The 22,496-nt window shown below is 49.9% G+C and overlaps 2 protein-coding genes across 2 annotated transcripts; one reads left to right on the top strand and one right to left on the bottom strand.

Moving 5' to 3' along the window:
- Positions 1-2,883: 2,883 nt before the first annotated feature.
- Positions 2,884-5,135, top strand: LOC137221354 (interferon alpha-inducible protein 27-like protein 2; the record flags this gene model as incomplete). Its single annotated transcript, XM_067731283.1, has 4 exons — positions 2,884-2,995; positions 3,408-3,438; positions 4,146-4,399; positions 4,922-5,135. Coding segments are annotated over 4 exons (480 nt in total), but the record flags the coding sequence as incomplete, so codon positions are not given.
- A 9,918-nt stretch (positions 5,136-15,053) lies between these two features.
- On the bottom strand, positions 15,054-16,814 carry IFI27L2 (interferon alpha inducible protein 27 like 2). The gene is made up of 4 exons (XM_067726793.1): positions 16,702-16,814; positions 16,533-16,562; positions 15,798-15,959; positions 15,054-15,274 (listed from the first exon to the last, which is right to left on the bottom strand). The coding sequence occupies exons 1-4, from the start codon at positions 16,706-16,708 to the stop codon at positions 15,072-15,074; spliced, it is 402 nt and encodes a 133-aa protein (XP_067582894.1). The 5' UTR covers positions 16,709-16,814; the 3' UTR covers positions 15,054-15,071.
- Positions 16,815-22,496: the final 5,682 nt, after the last annotated feature.

Here is a 22,496-nt window from a genome sequence, read left to right as displayed (position 1 = left end):
GTGATCTTGGATGAATCTCTTACCCTCTCTGTGCCAGTATTTCCTCATCGTAAAGTGGGGATAGTAATCTCATCCTTCTCGCTGAGTTAGTGAGGAGAGTGCATGAGAACAGGAACCCAGAACAACCTGACCGTGGTATAGGCCTTAAAAACGTAATTCGTTCTGATTTCCTAATTCTGGCACATTTTAAATTACTCCATGGAGATCTAAGGGAGTTCTAGAAATCTATGTTTCAGGAGGAGGGAAGCAGCCCACCTCGGGAAGTAAAATTTCCCTCCAGCCGCCTCCCCACCTTCCCCTCACACAGGTCCTTATGTAACCCCAGTACCATATCTTGGACCCTTCCCAGGCCTGCATCTTCCACAAGCTCAGAGCAGCCTCTCTACCCCTTGGAGCCCCTTGAGATTTTTAAGGGCAGTGGGTGTGACCCCAGTTCTGGTGTCCTCATCTCCCCATCAAAGCTCCACTGCTTCAGCAGTTTGGGTGCCGGTCAATTTCTATGCCATAGAATTTACCAGTGCTGTCCTCTTAGCCTCTAACCTGGCTTCCGAGATACTGTCTGCAGGGAGCCTGGTCAAAGTGGGCGGGGCAGCCTCTGGAGGTGTCTTGGCAGGACTTCCTTGGCTAAGTGTCCCTGGCAGGGACTGGTGGGAGCTGGCTTGGGGGCTAGGGAGGGCACAGGGTCCTGCCCAAGGACCCATGGGAGGGGACAACAGCATCACCTTCAGTCTCTCTCCCTCCCCTGTCCTTCCCCTTGGGTGTCCACCCTGGCTTTCTCTCTGAGAGGGGTCAGAGGGAGGCAGGTCCCTGGGCACAGGGGATCTGGGCCCCCTGCCCTCTCCTTCTTAGAGAGGGGGGACCCTGCGGCTGAGGCCCACTCTCTGGCTCTCCCTTCCCCAGGATTCACCACCAGAATTCTCCTCCTTTAGGTTTTTACCTAAGCGTCCAACCAGCCTTTCGTAAGTTTGTCCTGATGGATCTCAGATCCAGAGCGTTGATTTGAACAAAATTCTTCAATTCAGGCCCATTTTCTTCAATTAGTTCTTGAAAGCCCCCTTTCTGGCTTTATTTATTTATTCTCTCTGTTTATCTTCCCTTTTACCTGCAATTCCCCCCTCTCATATTAGAACGTCAGCCTTTCTAACATGTTGAACGTGTATCTGTTTTTCGTATATATTTCTGTAAAATGGGTGTCGCTTTTTGTTTGGATGTGTTTTAATTTACATACAGAAGAGTGTACTGTATATCTCATTTTATTTCTTTTATTCCACACTTGACAGCTATGTTTTTGAGATCCCTCAGGGTCGATAGGTGAGCTTCTAATCCTTGCTTTCAATCGCTGCAAAGTGCTCCAGTGTGCATCCGCCACCGTTCAACTTTCTGCCCCTAGGGTGGACCCCCGGGGTCCTCCCACCTCTGCCAACAGAAACTGTACAGGATGGAATTGGCTGGGGGCTGTGGGCGGCGACACAGCCTCCAACCACTGCCCAACCTCTGACCTCTGACTCCTGTGCATCACCCTCTGTTCTTAGGACTCACCCTGTCATCCAACGCTGCCCTGGCTGGGGCCACATCTACCCTGGGATCCTTGCTGGGGACGCTGAATGGCTCCTACCTGCTAGGATGCCCTGCTGCGGCCCTGACCGCTTTCCCACTAGGAGATAACTGGCCCTGGGTGATAGATACCCCTCCTTGGACGCCTACCCAGCACATGGGAGTATGACAAGAAAGTTAAGACCTGGGCCACAACTGGCAGTCTTCCTCATGGTCAGAAATATGGGGACTCCTCAGCTTACGAGAAACGATTCATAAGATGAAAAGAATCAGAACAGCTGAATTTGATCAAACCCTGTGATATCCTAGTCACTAAGCTTAGCAGTTGACATTTATCAATTCATTTAATTCTCATAAGAACCCCAGAGAAAGATGATATTGCCCCTTATTTGCAAATGAAGGGAGCGTTGTCCACGGGCCCTGGGCTGGGAGGTGAGGTGGGGTGGGTAGCTGTTCCGGAGCCTGGGACAGGAAGTAGAACAGAAATGCAGGCGTCGGGGCCTGGGAGGAAGGCTCAGGGCAGGGCAGGTTCTGAACAGCCCAGAAGGGCCATGCTCCTCCACCCGGAGATGTCCACTGGGGGACCCTGCAGGCAGGCCATCAGACAGCACCCTTTCCCCTGGGCCATCTGTGTGTTGGGGGCCAGGTGCGCCAAGCTGCTGGCCAGCCTGGCATCGTCTCTCCTCCCAAACAATAATGCTGAGCCTCAAATACCCTTTAACTGGGCTCCTGATTCTTGAGTCTCTGGTTCTATACCCCAACCAGGTGGCCCACTGGTCACTTAGGGTTTAGCTTTCATACCCCTTAATCTCTTTAATTCCTTCCCTGCCACCCCAAAGCTCTCTTCTTGGGGAGCTGGCTGAGCTCACACCTGCACACCCTGCTAGTTTTAGAACTACTGGTCCCCACTGGCTGCTGCAGACCAAGACCTCTGCCAGGGAGTTCCAGGGACTCAGCGTTGGGGAGCCAGGCAACTATGGTCCAGTGTTGTGAGCGGCTCCAGCCACAGGGGATCAAGGATGGTTCTGATTGGGAGGGTCAGGGTCAGCTTTCCAGAGGAAGGGGCAACAGGTGGGGCCCTGGAGAATCAGGAACATTCAATGCGTCCCAGCAGTGTTCTCAAGCAGGCTTCAGGCCTTCAGCAGTGCTTGCCCTGATCTCAGCCGGGTCCTGCAAAATGAACACACCTCTCCACGAGGATTTACTGCTGTCGAAGAGGTTTCCCTGGACGGAAGGAGAAGGTTAGATAACGCGCCCCCCAGACACACACTCCGAAAACACCAACCCTATTTCAGATGAACTAACCTCCCGGCTCAGAGGGCGTGACACTCACTTCGCCTCTTCCTGCCCCAGTCAAACCACCACGCCCTAAATTACTTTGCCAAGAGTCCCGCATTCACTGTGAAGGGGGCTGCAGCGGCACACCTTCCTTCCCAAATCTGTAAGGTTTTTTTTTTTTTTTTTGACCAAACCTGGCTAGGAAGGCAGAGAGAAAAAAGAACTTCTGTGCTTCCCACAAACAACCCCCAAGCAACCAGTCCGCAGACATTAAAAAACACGCAACAAAACCCCTGTCTGATGGTTGGATTTTTCTGGAACAAGGCCCTCAAACCCCGTCTCCAGATTACTCTAGGCCAACGCATGCAGGTCCACTCAGGACAGGTCACCCGCCTACCCAGCAGCCCTTGCCACACTCAGGGCTGTGGCTCACCTTCTCAGGAGGAAGCAGGCAGGGGTCCTTCCTTCCTGTGTCTCCCAGCCTGGGGCAGCCCCCCCATAGGTGGGCTGTGGGCTCAGGGAGTGGAGGGGCAGCCAGTGTGGATCCACTCACAGAATGTTCTTTCGGTTTCCAGCCAAGGCTGCTGCAGCTGTGGCGGGAGGAGGTAAGTCTCTGCCGCGGAAACCTGCGCCTCGTCCGTCCCCAGGCCCTGGGACTTGGGGAGCCGCTGGCCTTGCACCTGCCCCAGGCTTCCTGTGCATTGTGGCGGAGGAGGCGCTACAGTGAGGAAATGGCGAGTTTCCGTGTGGCACAGAGGCAGCCCCAGCAGGGGCCCAACCTCCTCGCGGAGCCTCCTCCCCATGGCTTTGAACTCCTCTGGGTTCAGCTTTCCTCGTGAAAATCAGGCCAAGGCTGCCCATTCAGGGTTATTGTGAGGGTTACGTAGGATGAGACACGCGCACAGTCTGGACCCAGGAGGTGTGTTAAGGGGAAGCCACTGGCTCAGCGACTCTGGCTTCCAGTTGCTCTGCGGTGATGCCGTGGAGACCCAGAGTAGGGATCCAAGCCGGGCTCAGAACGTGCTCCTTGCTTTATGCTGGGCCCTGGGCAAGATTTGCTTGTATTAAAGATGTCCTCAGCGAAGACAAGAAGCTTGCAAACCTCCGCCCCGCCCCCAACTTAGTTCCAGGATTTTACTAAGGCAGAAACTGAGGCCTTTCCCGAGGAAGGTCCTGCTGCGGATCAGAGGCCTGACCCCGGTGACCCCGCGGCCCTCCCCTCCGCTTTCCCCACCAGCTGTGCTGCCCTCGACTCCTGACTGCGGGCCGGGCCTGGAATCTCTCCCAAGTTCAGGCTTTACCCCTTCTCCGGGCTCCCTGAAGTCCCCCAAGCTTGATGTGCTCTGCGTGTGTGATGTGGGAGCATGTCCATCTCCCCCTCAACCCAGCTCCTCGCCCCCTACAGCCCTGGCCGTGGGGGCTGTGCCCGTGGTGCTGGGCACCGTGGGCTTCACCGGGGCAGGAATCACAGCCTCCTCCTTAGCGGCCAAGATGATGTCAGCGGCCGCCATGGCCAATGGGGGCGGAGTTGCCGCCGGCAGTCCGGCGGCCACTCTCCAGTCCGTGGGTGAGTGTCCCCGATGGGGCTTGCTGTGGAAGGTGAGGGAGGACAAGCGCCTCAGAGCATCCAGCCCTGACCTTAGCCCTGGTGAGCCCCAGTCTGCCTGTGCCTTTGTCTCACCCTCCGTGGTCACTCTCTCTCTGGGTCTCTGAAGCAGGTGCGTTGCTGGGGGAAGGTGCTCTGGCCTAGGGTGTTTTCGGCTCAGGCTGACTCTGCCCAAAGCAGACTTTCTGAGTTAGCTGGGGCGTCTCTGTCCCGCCTGGGGTTCGGCCTTCTTCCCCAGAGAGAGAGAGGCAGCTCCCGGCACTCGGTTTCACCACCGGAGTTCATGCCTTTGGGTACCTGCTTGCAGCAGCCTTGCCCAAACAGAGATCCTTGGGAGTTGGGGAAACAGAGAAGGGTTCTGGGTGGGATCTCTGGGCCTGAGGTCCTCCTGACAGGCCCTGGAGTCTCGGACCCTATGGTTCTGCCCCACAAGCTGCCCCAGCCTGCCCGTCCCATTCTACTCACCCTCTGCTTCTCCCCCAGGATCAGGTGGACTCTCCCTGTCACCCAAAGTCCTCCTGGGATCCACTGGGTTTGCCCTTGTGTCCCTCGTGGTGGGCTTGTGACAGCTCCCTGTCACTCCCTTTGCAGAGAAGAGGACCAGGTAGTGCCCTGCTCGCCAGCCTGATGCAGGAAGGGACCAAACGCTGCACCCCCAGAGGAAAATAAGAAATAAAAATGAGTTGTTGCAACCCCTCCGGATGCCTTCCTTCTTGTTTGCCTGAAGTCGGGGTGGGGGAAGGCTCACTTCTCTTAGAGCGACATGGTGTCGGGGTGCCCAGAGATGAACTGAGTCAAACGGTGAAGCCTGGAACCTGTCCTTGCCCAGCTTCAGACTCTGTGTGTGACCCCGGGTGGGTCACCTCCGCTCTGGGCCTGCATTCGGCCCTCTCTATATGGGGAGTTGGTCTGAAAGACCTCAAAGGTCCCAGCCAGGGTGGGTGTTTTGGCTCAGTTCCTGTGCAGAGTCAGGAATGGAAGGGGAGGGAGCATCCTGTTTGGAGCCTCATCTGCACGCACCCCACTCCTACCCTCTGCGTATGCAATGGCTATTTCCTAAGTGGCCTGGCTGAGGCTCAGAAAGCAACGGCCCCAGGACGTCACTGCTTCCTCCCAAAGTCAAAGTCCAGCGCGCTGGCCTTTTTCTCCCAACAGCTAGAAAGAAAATCTAGTTTGTCAAGGGCTCTGATCTTTCTGCTTCAGGACCATGGTCCCTAAATATCCTTCTCCCTCCAGTACAAGGTCTTGTAGAAACTTCTCATCACCAGGATGGGATCCATCCCAGAACATCAGAAAATTCGCTTACATGTTGATTCACTCCTCCTTTCCACAAACTCTTTGAGCGTGAGCTGTGGGTCAGGCACTGGGCTGTGCGCTAGGGAACTTGGCCTTTCCTAGGTAGCGCTCTTGGTCTGCTGCGTGGGTGGACCAACAGGCAGACAGCCATTGATGTTGCCCTCTGATGACACCAGAGGCCAGACCAGGGCTTTGGGGGTGCCCAGAGGGAAGGCACATCACAGCAGTGTCTTAGTCTGTTCAGCCTGCTATAACAAAAATACCATAAAATGGGTGACTTATAAACAACAGAAATTTATTCCTCACAGTATTGGAGGCTGAGAAGTCAAGAGATCAAGGCTGCAGCACATTTAGGTTCCTAGGTGGCTGTCTTTTCACTGTGTCCTCACATGATGGAAGGGGAAAGAGAGCTCTTTGTGGCCTCTGTTAGAAGGACACTAATCACATTCATGAGGGCTCCACCCTCATGATCTAAGCACCTCCCAGTGTTTCCTCCTCCTTATACCATCACCTTGGGGGTTAATATTTCAACTTCTGAATTCTGGGGGGACACAGACATTCAGACCATAGCAAGCATATTGGGGAAGGAGAGCTTGGATTCTATCTGAGGGTTTTGGAGAAACACTGAAGGGTTTTCAACATGACCGTGACCCTACCACAGATCCTATTTTGCATGAAGGGGGACCCCTTCCAGGTCCCGAGAGTGGGCTCTTGTCTAACACTTGGAAATGAATTGTCCAAGGAGACACACGTGCTGGCAAAGCAAGAGACTTGATTGGGAAGGGGCACCCTGGTGGAGAGCAACAGGGTAAGGGCACCCAGGAGAACTACTCTGCCACGTGGCTCACAGTCTCAGGTTTTACGGTAATGGCATTAGCTTCTGGATTGTCTCTGGCCAATCATTCTGACTCAGGGTCCTTCCTGGTGGCGTGGGCATTGCTCAGCCAAGATGGATTCCAGTGAGAAGGATTCTGGGAGGTTGGCAGGACACATGGACGGGCGAATCCTCTCTCCTTTTGACCTTTCTTGAATTCTTCTGGTTAGTGATATCTTGTTAGTTCTGTGTCCTTACCAGGACCTCCTGTTGTAGGATAACTCATGCAAGTGGCTACTATCTTGCCTGGCCAGGGTGGGCAGTTTTGGTCTGTGGTTCCCCTAACACTACACCCCTGCACACCCTGTCCTAGATGCCATGAGCAGCCTGGCAGGATCTCGGTTTCCAACAAGAACCAAACTTGTGAGTCTGGTTTTATGGACCTTTTAAACGTTAACTCATCTGTGCGCTCAAGGGGCTCCTAGTGAGGTCGAAGCATCTTTGTACCCAACCATAGGAGTAAACTCCTTAGGGGAGTAATTAATTCAACACTTGATTCTTTTTCTTTCCCCCATTTTTTTGATGTCTTGGAGAATCTAAGAAAAGCTGTGAACGTTTCCCCCCAAAATGCACACATTCCCAAAATAATGCTCTAACTTCAAGTCCTTCATTAGAGCCTCCGAATTTCCTCCTGGCGCTAAGGGCAAAAGCCCCGCCTTAGCTACAAGTCCGAGTCTCCCACAAGAAGGGCACTTGCTCTGATTTGGATCTGGAAGGATGGAGACCACCTTCCTGGAAGGTCAAGACCATCTGAACTTCTGACTGACAACTATCAGATGATAAAAGCGTGTTATTTTAAGCTGCTAATTGTGTGGTAATTTATTACACAGGACTGGAAACTAATACAGCTTTGATTCCCCCTCTCTCTCTACCCAGCTGAGGTTGTTCACTCAGGAGCTGGCTGAACATACTCTGGCCACCCCAGGATTCCTGAAACTTCTGGCTTCAGCTGGCTCCCACCCTGCCCCTGTGGATCCAGGGGTCCCTGCCTGCTCTCAGGAGTCCCCAGTGTCAGAAGCCAGGCACATCCACTGATCACCATGTTCCTGCACACAGGGGCCCAGTGTGCTGCAGGGCAGTGAAACAGGAGGGAAGGGGGCAGGGCACAACGTTTCAAAGAATGACACAGCCATGGAGGATACAACACAAACTGGTTAGAACCTACTGTTTTGCTGAGAGACTTACTCTCAGGTTTCAGGTTCGGAGGATTGTTGGCAAAATAACCACTCTACACTTAATTAAGTAAGAGATAAGAAAGTCTATTAGGCTAGTTATAAATCGTAGCACGAAGATAAGCAAAATAGTAAGAAATAAATGAATTTACAATCACCAAATTGGGAAAACAGCTACATCTAGATCCAAGCAAGGCTGGGAAGTCCCTTGAATAACGATCCGGAGTCCCGATTGGAAGTAGTAAGTTACAGCATAAGGACAAGCAACATAGCAAGAAATAAATGTATAGACATCACCAAAGTGGGGAAACACCTACATCCAGCTCCAAGCAACACTGGGAAGTCCCTGGAACAGCGATCTGGAGTCCCAGCTGGAAGGTCCCGAGCAGCGCATCCACCCCGTGGGTGAGGCTTCAGAGTACTGCTCAAAGGAATCCTGTACTTTTTTTTTTCTTTTTTTAATAAATTTATTTATTTATTTTTGGCTGCATTGGGTCTTTGTTGCTGTGCACAGGCTTTCTCTAGTTGCAATGAGCAGGGGCTATACTTCGTTGCGGTGCATGGGATTCCATTGTGGTGGCTTCTCTTATTGCAGAGCATGGGCTCTAGGCGCGCAGGCTTCAGTAATTGTGGCACGCAGGCTCAGTAGTTGTGGCTCGCGGGCTCTAGAGCTCAGGCTCAGTAGTTGTGGCACATGGGCTTAGTTGCTCCGCGGCATGTGGAATCTTCCCGGACCGGGGCTCAAACCCGTGTTCCCTGCATTGGCAGGTGGATTCTTAACCACTGCACCACCAGGGACGCCCAGGAGTCCTGCTTTTAATGCCAAGCCGCAAGCTGATAATCACCAGCTTATGTGCAAATATGCAGCTCTGGCTGTTATCAGAAATGTTTTGCTCTCTAGTGTAAGTCTCAGAATGTTCACTGATCCTTGGGAACTGGCCAGATTCCCTAGGCCGAGGGAGCTTCGTGACTTACTCCCTTCCTTATCTGTTGGTTCTGAAGACTTGTTAGCGCTGTTTCTGTTGACCTGCACGTAGTCCAGCAGTTCGGCATGTAGTTCCTTTCAGGGTCTTCTTTTAGTCAAAGGCCTATTATGGCCTCTGAAGCCTGAACAAGCCTGTTAACTTCCCCCACACCTACTAGGTCCAAAAGGGTGGAAGATCCGACTTCCAGTAGACCTGGAGCCTCGTTATATGCTCGCTGTGATACATCAGCACGCTAAGTGACACACATACAGGCACCATGACAGTTCTGAGGCCATTAAAGGGCAAATACTGGGCAGTGACCAAAATAGGTGGAATAATCCTCAAAACAGTTGGAATACAGTTGGAGCCATCCCCCCACTCATCAGCCTATGACATTACCCAGCCCATAAAGACTAACCACCCCGTATTTCCGGGCCTCTCGCCTTCTGAGACGGCCCACACTCTGTCTGTGGAGTGTGCTTCTCCCAGGGCTGCTCTTGCCTTTTGAGACAGACCGCATTCTGTCTATGGAATGTGTCTCTCTCTAAATAAATCCACTTCTTGCCTATCAGTTTGCCTCTTGCTGAATTCCTTCTGTGCTGAAACATAAAGGACCCCAGCTTCATTAAGTCCTGAGACCAGGTGTGTGATCTTAATTAAGATCGTGTGGGTTAGAGTCCCAGCCCGTGGGTTCAAGTCCCAATCTCAGTTTCAGCTGGATTTGAGTCCCATCTGAGTTGTGCAGTTTCAGTAGGACATGGGGAGGCAGAGGCAAATTCTCATTGTGGGGAACCTAGGATAGATTCCTGTCTTCATCAGGGTGGCAGAGGCTGCTAGCAGTCACCCGATGCCTACCCTTTCCTTCTGGTGCATATAAAGAGAGCCCTGATTTTTTGGCCAGGTGCATGATTCCCAGCCAAGGATTGCATTCCGAGTCCTCTTGTGGGAAGGTGTGCTCACCAGACTGGGTTCTGGCCAGTGGGATGTGAGTGGAACTGAAGTATGCAACTCTCTGGGTATGCACTTAAGGGGAGTGGGTGAGTCCACCTTGCCCCTTGGCCCTTTCCCATGGGCTCTGCTGCAGGTGGGGGAGTGACCATCTTCCACCCTGCAGATGACAGCAGCACCTTAAGGAAGCAGAGCAACAAGACTGCAGGAGCCTGGGCCTCCCTGAGCAGAGCCACCCCTCCAGCTGAGACACTTACACAACCAAGTAACAGAGGAAGAAACTTCTCTTGTTTAAGCCAAGAGGGCGTCTTTTACAACAAGCAAATGTAGATTTTCATGAACATGGGGGGATCTTTTGATTGCAAGCAACAGAAGAATCAATCCAACAAAGAGAGTTGCTTTTACCTGTTCCTTCTCAAAATCCCACTAAAATAACAGTAAAGGACTAAAGAAAGGCTTAAATCCACATCAACAAAGAGACAGGAAGAGAAGTTGAGTAACACAATTTAGAAGCCAGAAATCACCTGGACACGGGGTTCCACTTAGCAGTCCCGAGAAAGCTGAATCTTAAGGTGTCAGTGGGGAAGGGGAGAAAGAAGCAACTTTGCCCTTAGGACCACCAGAACCTCGGCCATTGGAGCAGCTACTGGAGGTTGGCATTAAGGTGGACTGGCAGCAAGAGGTCTGGCTGGATGTCTATTTAGGAAGCAGGCAGACCCCCAGGTAGCCCCCTCCAGCAGACGCCTGGAGGTTTACTTTTGGTGAGGTTGGGTCTCTGGGCCAGGAGGCACCAGGAGCTGCACAGTAAGAATGACAGTCTCCACACAAGCGCTGAGACCCTCAGTCTTCTTCACTGATAGGCACCAGAACGCTACAGCCAGGTTATAACATCCAAAACAGAAGGAGGAAGATTCTTCTTGGGAATCTTACCAGCCCAAGAAAAGAAATGCTCATGTTCTGACACCTGGCAAGGGGAGGCCCAATGAAAGGTTCATCCAGACCACACACGGTCCCGAAGTTGACAAGAGCCGCTCCTGCGGCAGAGCCTGTCATGGGACATCTGTGAAGACCTCAGACATAAATGGGAAGCAGACTCACCCCCCGCGTCTCTGGCCCTCTCCCACCTTTCACCCTCGGCCCTGGGGCACTCACCCTTCACCACTGGCTTACCCACCCCCTGAAAGACTCAAGGGACCAAGGGGACCGCATAGCTGGTCTGAGGCTGTGGAAAACAGAGGTGGGGGGAGTGCAGCGGGCCCAGAAGGGATGCAGACCAAGGTGTCAGGACATCCATAGCGCCTGGGCTGGGGGAGGGAGGAAAGGGCTTCTGTTTCCCAGGAGCCCCACCGTCTGTCCTCCTGAGTCCCCACAGCAACTTCCGGGACAACTTTGGGGCAACCTAAATACCCACAGAGCAATTCTGAACGCCCTGGGACAAGAGGATCAAAGTAAATAACATTAAAAATATATTTACTCTGGTTAAGACACTGCCCGTGACTCACCACATAAAATCCACACACTATTTCAAGACAGGCAACACTGCTGCCCCTGTTTTCACAGACATTGTTGAAAGAACCTATAAGAGATGATCCAAAGTCCCTAACTCCTGCTGCTACTGAAGACGGGCATCTTTCCATAACCCGCATTTACTTTGCGGGTTATTTCCAGGAGGTTTGGAGTCTTTACCTGGCTTGCTGCCCACCCGTTCTGTCCCAGCTGCCTTCTCAAGCAGTCGGCCTGTGTTCAGGAAGATAAAATAATTTTCATAATGAATCAGTTTCAAATTGATGAGATTTGGGGTGGGGGATAGAGTAGTTCAACAATTACAACTCTTGTCCATCCAGACCTGGCCAGACTCTCTCGAATGTTGTTGCAGCAGAAATAGAAAAGAGGCTTTTCTGCCAAGGAAAATAAGTAAACAGTGAACAGGCTTGGGAAACAGCATAAACAGGCCTGAAAGAGTTAAGCAATCTTGGTTATTCTTTAGCTGTTACTACTAACACACACTTGTAGCTGATTACTCTCTGACTCCACACGAATTACGCTTTGCACGTGGCATTTCTTCTCCCCCTACACTCCCTCAAAGCACTCTTCATTTCAGAAAGAAGGTCATGGGGCTTTCCTGGTGGTGCAGTGGTTAAGAATTCCCCTGCCAATGCAGGGGACATGGGTTAGAGCCCTGATCCAGGAAGATCCCACATGCTGCAGAGCAACTAAGGCCGTGCACCACGGCTACTGAGCCTGCGCACTAGAGCCAGTGAGCCACAACTACTGAGCCCACGTGCCACAACTACTGAAGCCCGCATGCCTAGAGCCCGTGCTCTGCAACAAGAGAAGCCACAGCAATGAGAAGCTAGCACACCGCAACAAAGAGTAGCCCCCGCTCGCCACAACTAAAGAAAGCCCACGTGCAGCAACAAAGACCCAACACAGCCATAAATAAATAAATTTAAAGGAAAAAGAAAGAAAGAAGGTCGGGGCCGATAACTTCAGGGACACCAGACCCGGTTGCTGAGCTGACACCAGCTTTGGCCATGAATTTGCAGAAGAAAAGGAATGCAAGACCTTCATTACTTTGAGCCTTATCACCTACCCCAGACCACGAACCCCGGGCTATATAACCTTTCCCTATTCCCCAGGGAATGGGGCACAGTTCTTGAGGTGCTAGCCTGTTATGTTACCCCCTTTGCCAGGCAACGATTAAAGCCATTTTCCTCATTCCTCCAAAACTCTGTCTCCGTGTTTCTTTTCAGCGTCCTGCACAGAGAGTCAATATTTTTTGGCATCAGTGTCTTTGGTAACAGGGATTTTCCAGCAGAAAAGGAAACTAAGAAGGAACATTTTTCAAACTGAAATTGTGCCAGGCTTTCCCTGACAAATTGCAGAGACTTAGGGATTGTCCACTGGTTTGAGTGATCTCCCTCAAGGCCCTTGGCTTGTGGCTTTGTGCAGGGTAGGCCAGTTGGGGACCAGCCCCAAAGCTGAGCTGTGTTCTCTGCTGGGATTCCAACAGATCTGGGCCCATCTGGGGTCCTGACCTGGTGGGTGACCATGAGACAGACTGTGGAGCCTCCTGTGTGTGCCTCATCCTGATGGAAGGAGATGGGTGAAGGCTGAAAATAGGCGGGTTTCAGGAGTAATCCGAGAGCACTGTGGCTGTCTGGGGTCAGACCCCTGGGCTCCTGAGTGGGGCCTGAGCAGAAGGCAGGAAGCTGTCTTAGGCTGAGACCCCAAGACAAGGATTTGAGTGCAAGTAGTTAATTTGGGAGGTGACCCCAGAGAGCACCAACAGGGAAATGGGGGGTGACAGGGAAAGACAGGCAGCTGAGAAATGGTCCATTAGTGAGTTTGCACTGGGGGCAACTGAGGCTGACTCCTGCTGCAGACCTCTGGGGCGGTTTAACCCCCAACTAAAATCCATCACTGGCTGAGGGCTATTCTGGGGGGGACCAACACCTGACACCTCCAGCCAGCCTTGTAGGCCTCAGGGGTGGGGCCTGGCAGTGGGAACAGCAGGCGGACACTGGGAGACACATGCCCGGGGGACACGGGCTAGGCTCCGACAGTGTCTGTTGCCCAAGTTCAGTAGAGACAGAGGTGAACAGTATTTATCCAGGACCTGCACATGGGAGGTCGATCTTATCAGGAGTTCATCTGGGTTTGGACTTTGCTGTTGCTATGGCTGCTGTCTGTGATCCACCAGCTTCCAATTAGGGTTCCCTGGGCTTGCGGTGGAGGCTGATTTTTCTCAGTGTCTGCTCAACCCTTGGCTAAAGGCTTCCGTTTGGTCTGTGCATCTTGGAGAGGGTCTCTGCACGCCTGCTCCACCCGCAGTGTAAACATCTGTTGCTTGTCACTAGCTAGCCTGGCGGCAAGGGCAAAAGGGTTCTCTGTGGTCCCACCCAGCCTCAGTCTGCGCAGGCGCTGTAGGCCTGGGTCTGGGGGCGGGATTTTCTCAGAAGCGTTCCCCTCCCCCTGCTTCCCTAGTAGTGGACTGATCCTTACTGTGTGAGCCCCGGAAAGTTTAACACCCCAAATTCAGAGGTAGAGGTTTTTTTCCCTTTTTCTTTCCCATCTACACCGACCTTCACCTGTGCTCTGCAGGCTGCAGAGTTTACTGCCCTTCCCCCAGCAGCATGAGGCTTCTGTTCCCTAGGGGGTAGGGCTGCAGCTCCCCTCCGCCAGTCTTGCCTCAGTGAAGGAAGTTTCTCCTGACTCCAGTCTTCCTCGGGAGCACCCAGAGGGTCCTTGGAGAAAAACCTTAAGGTTGGCCTGAAGCATCCATCCTTGTGACTGTAGCTCCCAGAGTTCCCTGCGCTCATGGTAGCCCATCCTTGCCCTTGAGCGATCAGTTAAGGTTTTTAGCTGAACTTGCACTGCCTGCTCTGGCTGCACCTCCCTCCTGTGCTCTGCCCCAGGTGGCTCAGTGCTCTCCTTGGAGGCACCTGACTTCCCTGAGAATTCAGGCCATCTGGTGGCCCTGCCTCTTCAGCTCTCTTAGGGGTTCAAGGAAAGTTACGCTTTTGTAGGTTTTCTGGCTTTTTCTTATTGTCGGGTGGGAGTAATGCTCTCTCCAGCTTCCTGTATCCTAAGCAGCTCTTCCTTCTTGATAGGTCGGCGAGTGGCCCACAGAATGCAGCGCCTGCACGCTGGACGCCTCCTCAAGACTATCTATTGGGGGTGTAAGCAGAAGTGCTAGAACTGATATCTCATCCTTTAGAAAGACTCCAGAAAATGAGGCCACTCTGGAAGGAAGTGAGACCTCACTCTGAAGGTGAATGGAGTCTTAGGGGACACCAGGAACGCCTGTCGGCCGCAAAGGAACTGGTGAATGCCAGTTGCCTTTCGATTTTCCAGACACAGCGTAGTGACCATTCCTGATTCCATCTCCTCCTCTCGAGGTGCCCAGAGCCCCACTGTAACACTGGCACACTGTCCTGTCCTTGCCCTGGTGGTCTGCATGTCAGCCTCCCCACAGCACTTTGTATAGGGTCCTGCTCACCTCTGGATGTCTGGTGCCCATTAATGAGCAAGGGCCGAGGGCTCTGGGGTCAGTGGCTCGATATGCATCCTGGCTACCCCTCACCTCTGCCTCCCTAGGAAGCTTTGTCGACCCCATCATTGAGTGAGGGGTAAACTGAGACCCACCGATGGTGCACAAATGGCCCTGGGTTATACAGCCCATCCCCTGTAGGATGGGGACCAACCGGAGCCTCTTGCCAAGTGAGTCTGTGTTCGATCAGCCTGCCACCCGCCTCTGCCCCTCTACCACAAGGCAGGTTGGGAGGATGGGGAGAACTCCAAACTTCCAATTCACAACTCACAACCCCCCAGGGCTGCAAGGAACAAAGACAGGCAGGTGCATCTGCAGATGATCTTTATTTCTCATGCTTCTCGGAACCGAGTGGGAGTTTTGGAGGTTCGACTTGGGGTACGTTTTCTCCTGGCTGGTCCCCTTCAGCTCTGGGTCCACCTGGAGGAGAGGAAGAAGGTGCCGCTTTTGCACCTCCAAGCAAAGCCCCAAAAGCTGATCCGACGGAGCCCAGGAGGATGTTGGATGATGTGGAGAGTCCAGCTGCCCCTGTGGGAGACAGAGGGTGAGCACAGGAAGGGTGCTGGGGCCCCTCAGGAGGCCTGAGGCCCAGAGATCCCACCTGGATGCCTCCCCTGGGTCCTGAATGCCCCAGGGCTCTGCTTTGGACAGAGGGAGGGGGTGAATTCATGGGAAGTGAGAGACAGAGGGAGAGTCAGCCACAGACCCCAAGAGCTACAGGTCCCACTGAGGCCTAGAGAGGGGAGGGGACCTGCTTAGGCCACCCAGGTGTCAGATTTGGGTAGGGCTAGACCCAGAGCCCAGCTATCACATATCCTGGGCTCCTTCCCTCCTTCTCTTTTCCAGAACACCCTCACCGCTCCGCTTCCCTCCTGACCCCAAACCTCACCCAGGACTCAGGGAGGACACTGCGGCAGAGGCAAAGGACCAGGGACATTGATGCCCACGAAACTGGAGGAAGCAGACAGGCCCTCCCTCCGGCTTAGCCGCTGGGCTGAATCCTGTGCTGCTGTGTCACACCCTCCCCGCTTCCTCCCGCCCGGACACTTACCCACGGACTGGAGAGTGGCCACCAGGCTGCCGGCGGCAACTCCACCCCCATTGGCCATGGCGGCCGCTGACATCATCTTGGCCGCTAAGGAGGAGGCTGCGATTCCTGCCCCAGTGAAGCCCATGGCGCCCAGCACCACGGGCACAGCCCCCACGGCCAGGGCTGTAGGGGGAGAGGAGCTGGTTCGGGGCGTGGGCTCAGGGGAGTGGACTCCCTTAGGAATTCCTTGACAGTTTCTGGGGACTGTCTGCTGGGAGCTGACGGGAGGCAGCCACTTGGAGAGGGGTCCCAAGGTAAAGAAGATGGGGCTGTGGAGCCAGCTTGGGACAGTAGGTTAGAGTAGGCCCCTGGTTGGGTCTCTAACTTGCTGGGTGACTACGGGGAAGTCACTACCCCACCCTGGGCTTCAGGTTTGTGTCTGTGTAAATGTAGAGGTGAAATAAACCAATAAACCACTGCTGTTTTTAGCAGCAAACCCCGTTTCAAATGAAATCTTCTCTACATGCTCATTACATATAAGGACTAGAGTTGCAGCTACGTCGGGGATCGCGGTGACCTTTTCCGAGCGAGTACGGCTCTCGGCCCCTAAGATTCACCCGCGTGGCTCCCGGAGCGGAGGGGGGCTGACGGACCAGCTCTCACACGCCCGGCAGCGCCACCTCTCTAAGGCCTCCCTCCCACCCTGGGACCCAGGCCAGCTGAAGGCCTGGCGATGTGGGGATCCAGGAAAGTCACCTCCTCCTATCGCAGCAGCAGCTGCCCGTTCTTGAGAGAGAGAGAGAGAGAGAGAGAGTTGATTGAGGGAGTGAGGGAAAGAAGCGAGTCCTCTGGCCCTCCGTGGGTTGGGGTCTGGGAGGCCCGCCCCCTGCCCAGGCCACCAGCCTGATGGGGAAGAGAAACTTACTTATCATGGTGACGCCCTCCTCGCAGCAGCTGAGCTCAGGAAATGACTAAGCTGCACGAGATGCTGTTATTTCCTGGAGAACCACTAGGGACGCGGCCGGCGTCTCGCAGCATCTCGACCCCAGCAAAACGGAAGAACGCACATTCTGCGCGCCTGCTCGCCCGCCCCCCATCCCGCTTCCCACCGCTACTCGCCGGTCTTACCCGCCTCCCGCCTTCATCTCCCTAGTCCTTCTCCTCCCGGCGCCGCCTCTGCTGGCTCCCCCCGGGTGGTTCTCTCTTGTTTGGTGGCTCCACCGAAAGGAAAAGAGCCCTAAAGCACCTGGAAGCCGTTGCAAGCGGACCGGGGTTCCAAGTTGTAACATTTTGCCCCCTGATGACAGAAGAGTTGTTCGCCACAAAACAAAAAACGAAAAACAGAACGTAAGAAGAAAATTTAATTTCACTTCCGGAGGGAGACAGTCGTAGATTTTGGTGCATTTCCAGGCTATTTCGCTAGAACCGCCCCATCTCCGTCACTCTCTGAATGTGTAACCTCACCTCCAAGTTCCAATCACACTTGCACACTACTTTGTAAATTACTCATTTTATTTAATCGGCCGTTTTTGTTTCCCCAGGCTGTTTAACATCCTTCAACAGAATTTTTTTAAGTTAAATTTATTGAGGTATAATTTACACAGAGAAAAACTCAACTGTTTTTTGGCCGCCCTGCTTTCCCTGGACCAGGGATGAAGCCCATACCCCCTGCAATGGAAGGGTGGAGTCTTAACCATTGGACCGCCACGGAAGTCCCAAAGCTCAACTTTTGAGTGTACTTTTCTATGAGTTTGGACAAACTTTCACAGTCGTGAAACACCGGCTCAGATACACAACGTTTTCATCACCCATCTCCCCCATCCCCCAATTCTCTCATGCTCCTTCCTCATCAACCCCTCCCTGAGCTCCGGCCGTAGCGGCCTATGATCAGTTTTCCATCCCTAAACATTTGCCTTTTTGTATAATTTCAACACGATTTTTGCTTGTCATCAAACATTCTGTCCTGGGGATAAACTATAGTTCAATGTATCAGTCCACGCCTCCCCCCACCCCCAGCCTTTTTGTTTTGGCTTCGCAGCGCAGCATGTGGGATCTTAGTTCCCCTACCAGGGATCCAGCTGGTGCCCCCTGCATTGGAAGTGCCAGGTCTTAACCACTGGACCACCAGGGAGGACCCCCTTTTTAAGGGTTTAAATTCTTATTTTTCCTCTATAAGTTATCCTGGCTTGAAGTGCTTACATCACGGTTCACAAGTATTTTCTGATAATATAGTCCTAGAGGAAGAATTGCTGGGTCAGAAACTGTACATGTCTTATGCCACTTGACACTTCATTGTTAGGTTGTCCTCCAAAAATATTGCATCAGTTTACACTCCCCCCAAAAGTATGAGAGAGGATCTATTTTTCTCTACTCCTAACCAACAGTTAGCTTTGTCATTAAAATAAAAAAGACCTTTGCTGATGAAAGGTGAAAGATGATGACACTTTAATTTACATTTCTTTTTTACTTCTAATCAGGCTAAACCATTTTTAAGTTACTTAGGCTTATGCGGTCTTATTTTGTGAATTATCTTCTAGTATTCTTGGACCTTTCTTCCGTTGAAGTGTTACTTTTTTTCCTTACAGATATATAGGAATTTATTTATATTTAACTATTTTAATCCTTTCTCATAGACGTTGCAAAGTTTTGTTTCCAGTTCCTCACTTTTTTTTTTTTTGAGGGGGTAGGGGGACTTTTTTTAATACAGAAAAGTTTTTAATATTTATGCAAATGTGCCAACATTTTACTTTATTATTTTTTCCTTCGTGTGCCTAAAAAGGCTATTTCTGCTAGCTATTAGATACATCATCACCTGTATTCTGGGTTTTTTTTTTCACTTTTTAAAATTAATTATTTAATCCATATGGAATCTAGTTTGGTACATATAGGGTACTTTACATATCTATGTATGTCTTAGACAACCAGCTCAGATATAAACACCATTTATTAAATTCCAACACTATTCATTAAATCATCTTCTATTTCCTCTTTGATTTGAAATTCCAACCTTATATTCAATATTCATATACTTGTATATATGCCAGTATACCTGTTTTGGAATATTCTGTTCTGTTCCAATGAGCTATCTTTTCTGGCAACAAGATCACACTGTTTTAATGTTTATAAATTTAATATTTGATTTAATATCTGTGTTCATTTTCATTCAGGTTTAAAAAAATCTTCTGGCTCTTCCTTCCTATTAGTTCTTCAGATGAAATTTTTTTAATTTCAAAAAAGTTTTTTTTGCTATTTTGATTGAAATTGAGCTAAATTTTTGAATAAATATTCCAGGAGAAACATTTTTGCAAAAGCGATTTTTTATCGAGGTATGTGATAAGTCTTTCTACTTATTCTTTTTCCATACCCTTGTGTAAGGTTTTGTAGTTGTCTTTGTACAAGGACTACATATTTTTAAATAAACTTTATTTTTAAAGAAGATTTTTAGATTTAAGGAAAAATTGCAAAGATAGTACAGAGAGTTCAAATATACCCTGCACCCAAGTTCCCCTATTATTAACATCTTATATTATAGGGTACATTTGCTACAATTAATGAACCAATGTTGGCATGTTATTATCAAAGTCATACTTTATTCAGATTTCCTTATTTTTAACCTAATGTCCTTCTGTTCCAGGATCCTATCCGGGATAACACATGACATTTAGTCTTCATGTCTACTTAGGTTCTTCTTGGCTGTAACAATTTCTCATGCTTTCCTTTGTTTTGATGACCTTAATAATTTTGAGGAGTACTGGTCAGGTATCTTGGAGAATGTTACCTCACTGGGATTTGTCTGAATTTTCCCTCTCATGATTAGTTGAGTTATGAGTTTTGGGGAGGAAGGTCACAGAGGTAAATTGCGATTCTCATCACAGTAGATCGAAGGTACATGCTATCAACTTGACTTATAACTGTTGATGTCGATGGGAGACATTTTCACATATTGAGGTATGGGGAAGTCATTTTGGCTTATATGTGATTTGGCTTGAACTTTATGATGATAACTAGGACGGCCTGTCAAATATCCATTGTATATCTGCCTTAACCACAACAACAAAAAGAATGCAGTTATACCCGATTGTTTAGAATGTCCACCTTGAAGATATGGATGGATGCCTACCCCCTTCCTGTGACATCAATGCTAGTACTCCTTTGAAGATGAGATTCCCCCAACTAGACACCAAGGTCATGTGCACGTGCTAGACTGTCTCTTTTGAAACCTTGAAGGAATGCACCCGTCATGTTTCATGTTCGGTCTTTGTTCTGACAAGATGTTGAACTGTGGTTCAGGCACCCAACATGGATCTGGCTGGCCATTGTGGATGTGGTTCCAGACACATTCCTGCATCACTGAGAACTTGAATTTTCTGAAGTGTATCCAACTCAAGGACACCACTAGTCATTCTCAAAACAGTATCTGCTAACAGCTAACAGCTGCCACCTTGTGGTCTCAAGGTCTCTCCTGGTAACTATGCAATTGGTTGGACCCCAACCAATTCTTGCTTAAGAAACACCCTTACTTCTTGCCAGTTCCAATCATAATTCTTTCTTGTTTAACATCTTTATTGGAGTATAATTGCTTTACAATGGTGTGTTAGTTTTTGCTTTATAACAAAGTGAATCAGTTATACATATACATATGTTCCCATATCTCTTCCCTCTTGCGTCTCCCTCCCTCCCACCCTCCTTATCCCACCCCTCTAGGTGGTCACAAAGCACCGAGCTGATCTCCCTGTGCTATGCGGCTGCTTCCCACTAGCTATCTATTTTATGTTTGGTAGTGTATATATGTCCATGCCACTCTCTCACTTTGTCCCAACTTACCCTTCCTCCTCCCCATATCCTCAAGTCCATTCTCTAGTAGGTCTGTGTCTTTATTCCCGTCTGGCCCCTAGGTTCTTCATGACCTTTTTTTTTTTAGATTCCATATATAGGTGTTAGCATACGGTATTTGTCTTTCTCTTTCTGACTTACTTCACTCTGTCTGACAGACTCTAGGTCCATCCCAATCCTAATTCTCGACAAACAGCTTACGTCACGTCGTGCTTTTTGCCTACATAGGCCTCCCCCATTTTGTAGTCCGGCAGAACACAACTCAAGTGCTTCTTGAATCTGTATTTCCCGCACTATAGTCCTTCGTTTGGCTTGAATAGAACTCTTTTCTGTTCCTGTTATAGACTGCTTCTTGATTATTTCCACTGACAATGTTGAGTTTGATCACCAGGCTGAGGTAGTGTTTGTCAGGTGTCTCCGCCATAAAGCTACTTTCCCCCATTCCTTTCCAAACCATCCTCTAAGGAAGGAAATCACTGCAGCCGACATCTCAGGAATGGGAGTTGGCGCCTCACCTCTTTGAGGATGGCGTATCTTCATAAATTATTTGGAATTATGCCCAGGAGATTTGGCTCTTCTCCCCTACTTATTAATTTCATCATTTGTTTATATCAGTATGGACTCATTAATATTTATTTTATACTTTGGTGCATAATCCAATACTACCTTAATTATTTGGTTGCTCAAGTTTTTCCAGCTTTGGCCACTGGGTGTCTCTCAGTTGATTTCTGTGTCTCTTTGACATACCCTCAGCATTGTGTGTGTGTGTGTGTGTGTGTGTGTGTGTGTGTGTGTGTGTGTGTGTAGCACTTCATTGCTTTCTGCCTCTATAAGATGCTCCAGGAAATATTTTGCATAGTCCTTGGCCCAGTCCTAGAATTGGAGCCCTGGTTTCTTTCATTGGAGCATGGTATTAGACAGCAACTTCTGCAAGCTAGGTGTGCTCATTGCTGCTGGGGTATCATTGCCTCTACGTCCTCTCAGCTGCAGGTCAAAGAAATATAGGTATGTATACTAACCCATATATGTACACACATCCGTAAATATTTCTATGTGTACTGATGTTGAGTCAGACATGAGTTCACACTGATATCTCCAAGTCTAATCCATCACTTCATGGGTCATTCTAACCTCTCTTCCTTTATCTTAATTCCCACTCCAGTGGGGAAAAACATTGCTCTCTCCACCTGTCATCCACTTACTTAATTGTTCAGTTCCAGTGTATAGCATAGCAGTATCAGAATCGTTAAACCAGTGCTATGTATTTTTTGTAAACATTTAAAAATACTTTGTAATGATCTCTACTGTCCTGAAATGGAATTCATAGGTAACATCATCTAGCTACACACAATACATTGCCAAAAAAGTAATAGGAAAGAGAAGTAAAAGGAATCTATTTATAATTAAAAAGTGTATATTTCAATATGTATGTGACCAAGCACAATTATACCAGAAGATAAAATGAATCAGTTGTTTGCATCCATTTAAGTTTAGATTTAGGTTAATATAATTAATCAACTAAAAATTATTAACACTTTTTTTATAGCTGATACTTTGAAGCAAGGGCTTAAGACATATACCTATACATTCATAGATCCATATCTAATCACCATGCATGTGACAGCTGCACATACAGACTGATTCAAGTACCATGTCAAGTAGTGACATTGCTACTATGATACAACTTTTTGAAGTGGTTAATAACTCTCGGTAAAGTCCAGAACAAATCAAAGTACAATGTCTCCCCGATTTGCAAGATAATTGCAATTCCTAGAAAATTCAATCTGTATTAAAATTATGCAAAAAATACTTGCAGGTAAAACATGGTGAAGTTCTAGGCTTAGATACTTACGAGTTTTTTGCTTATGTGAAGGGACCTTTGAAATT

Source organism: Pseudorca crassidens, chromosome 1 (assembly GCF_039906515.1).
Source record: "Pseudorca crassidens isolate mPseCra1 chromosome 1, mPseCra1.hap1, whole genome shotgun sequence".
In the NCBI taxonomy this organism is placed as follows: Eukaryota; Metazoa; Chordata; class Mammalia; order Artiodactyla; family Delphinidae; genus Pseudorca; species Pseudorca crassidens.
The sequence above is the reverse complement of the archived record's forward strand: the minus strand, read 5'-3'. Positions and strand labels throughout refer to the sequence as shown.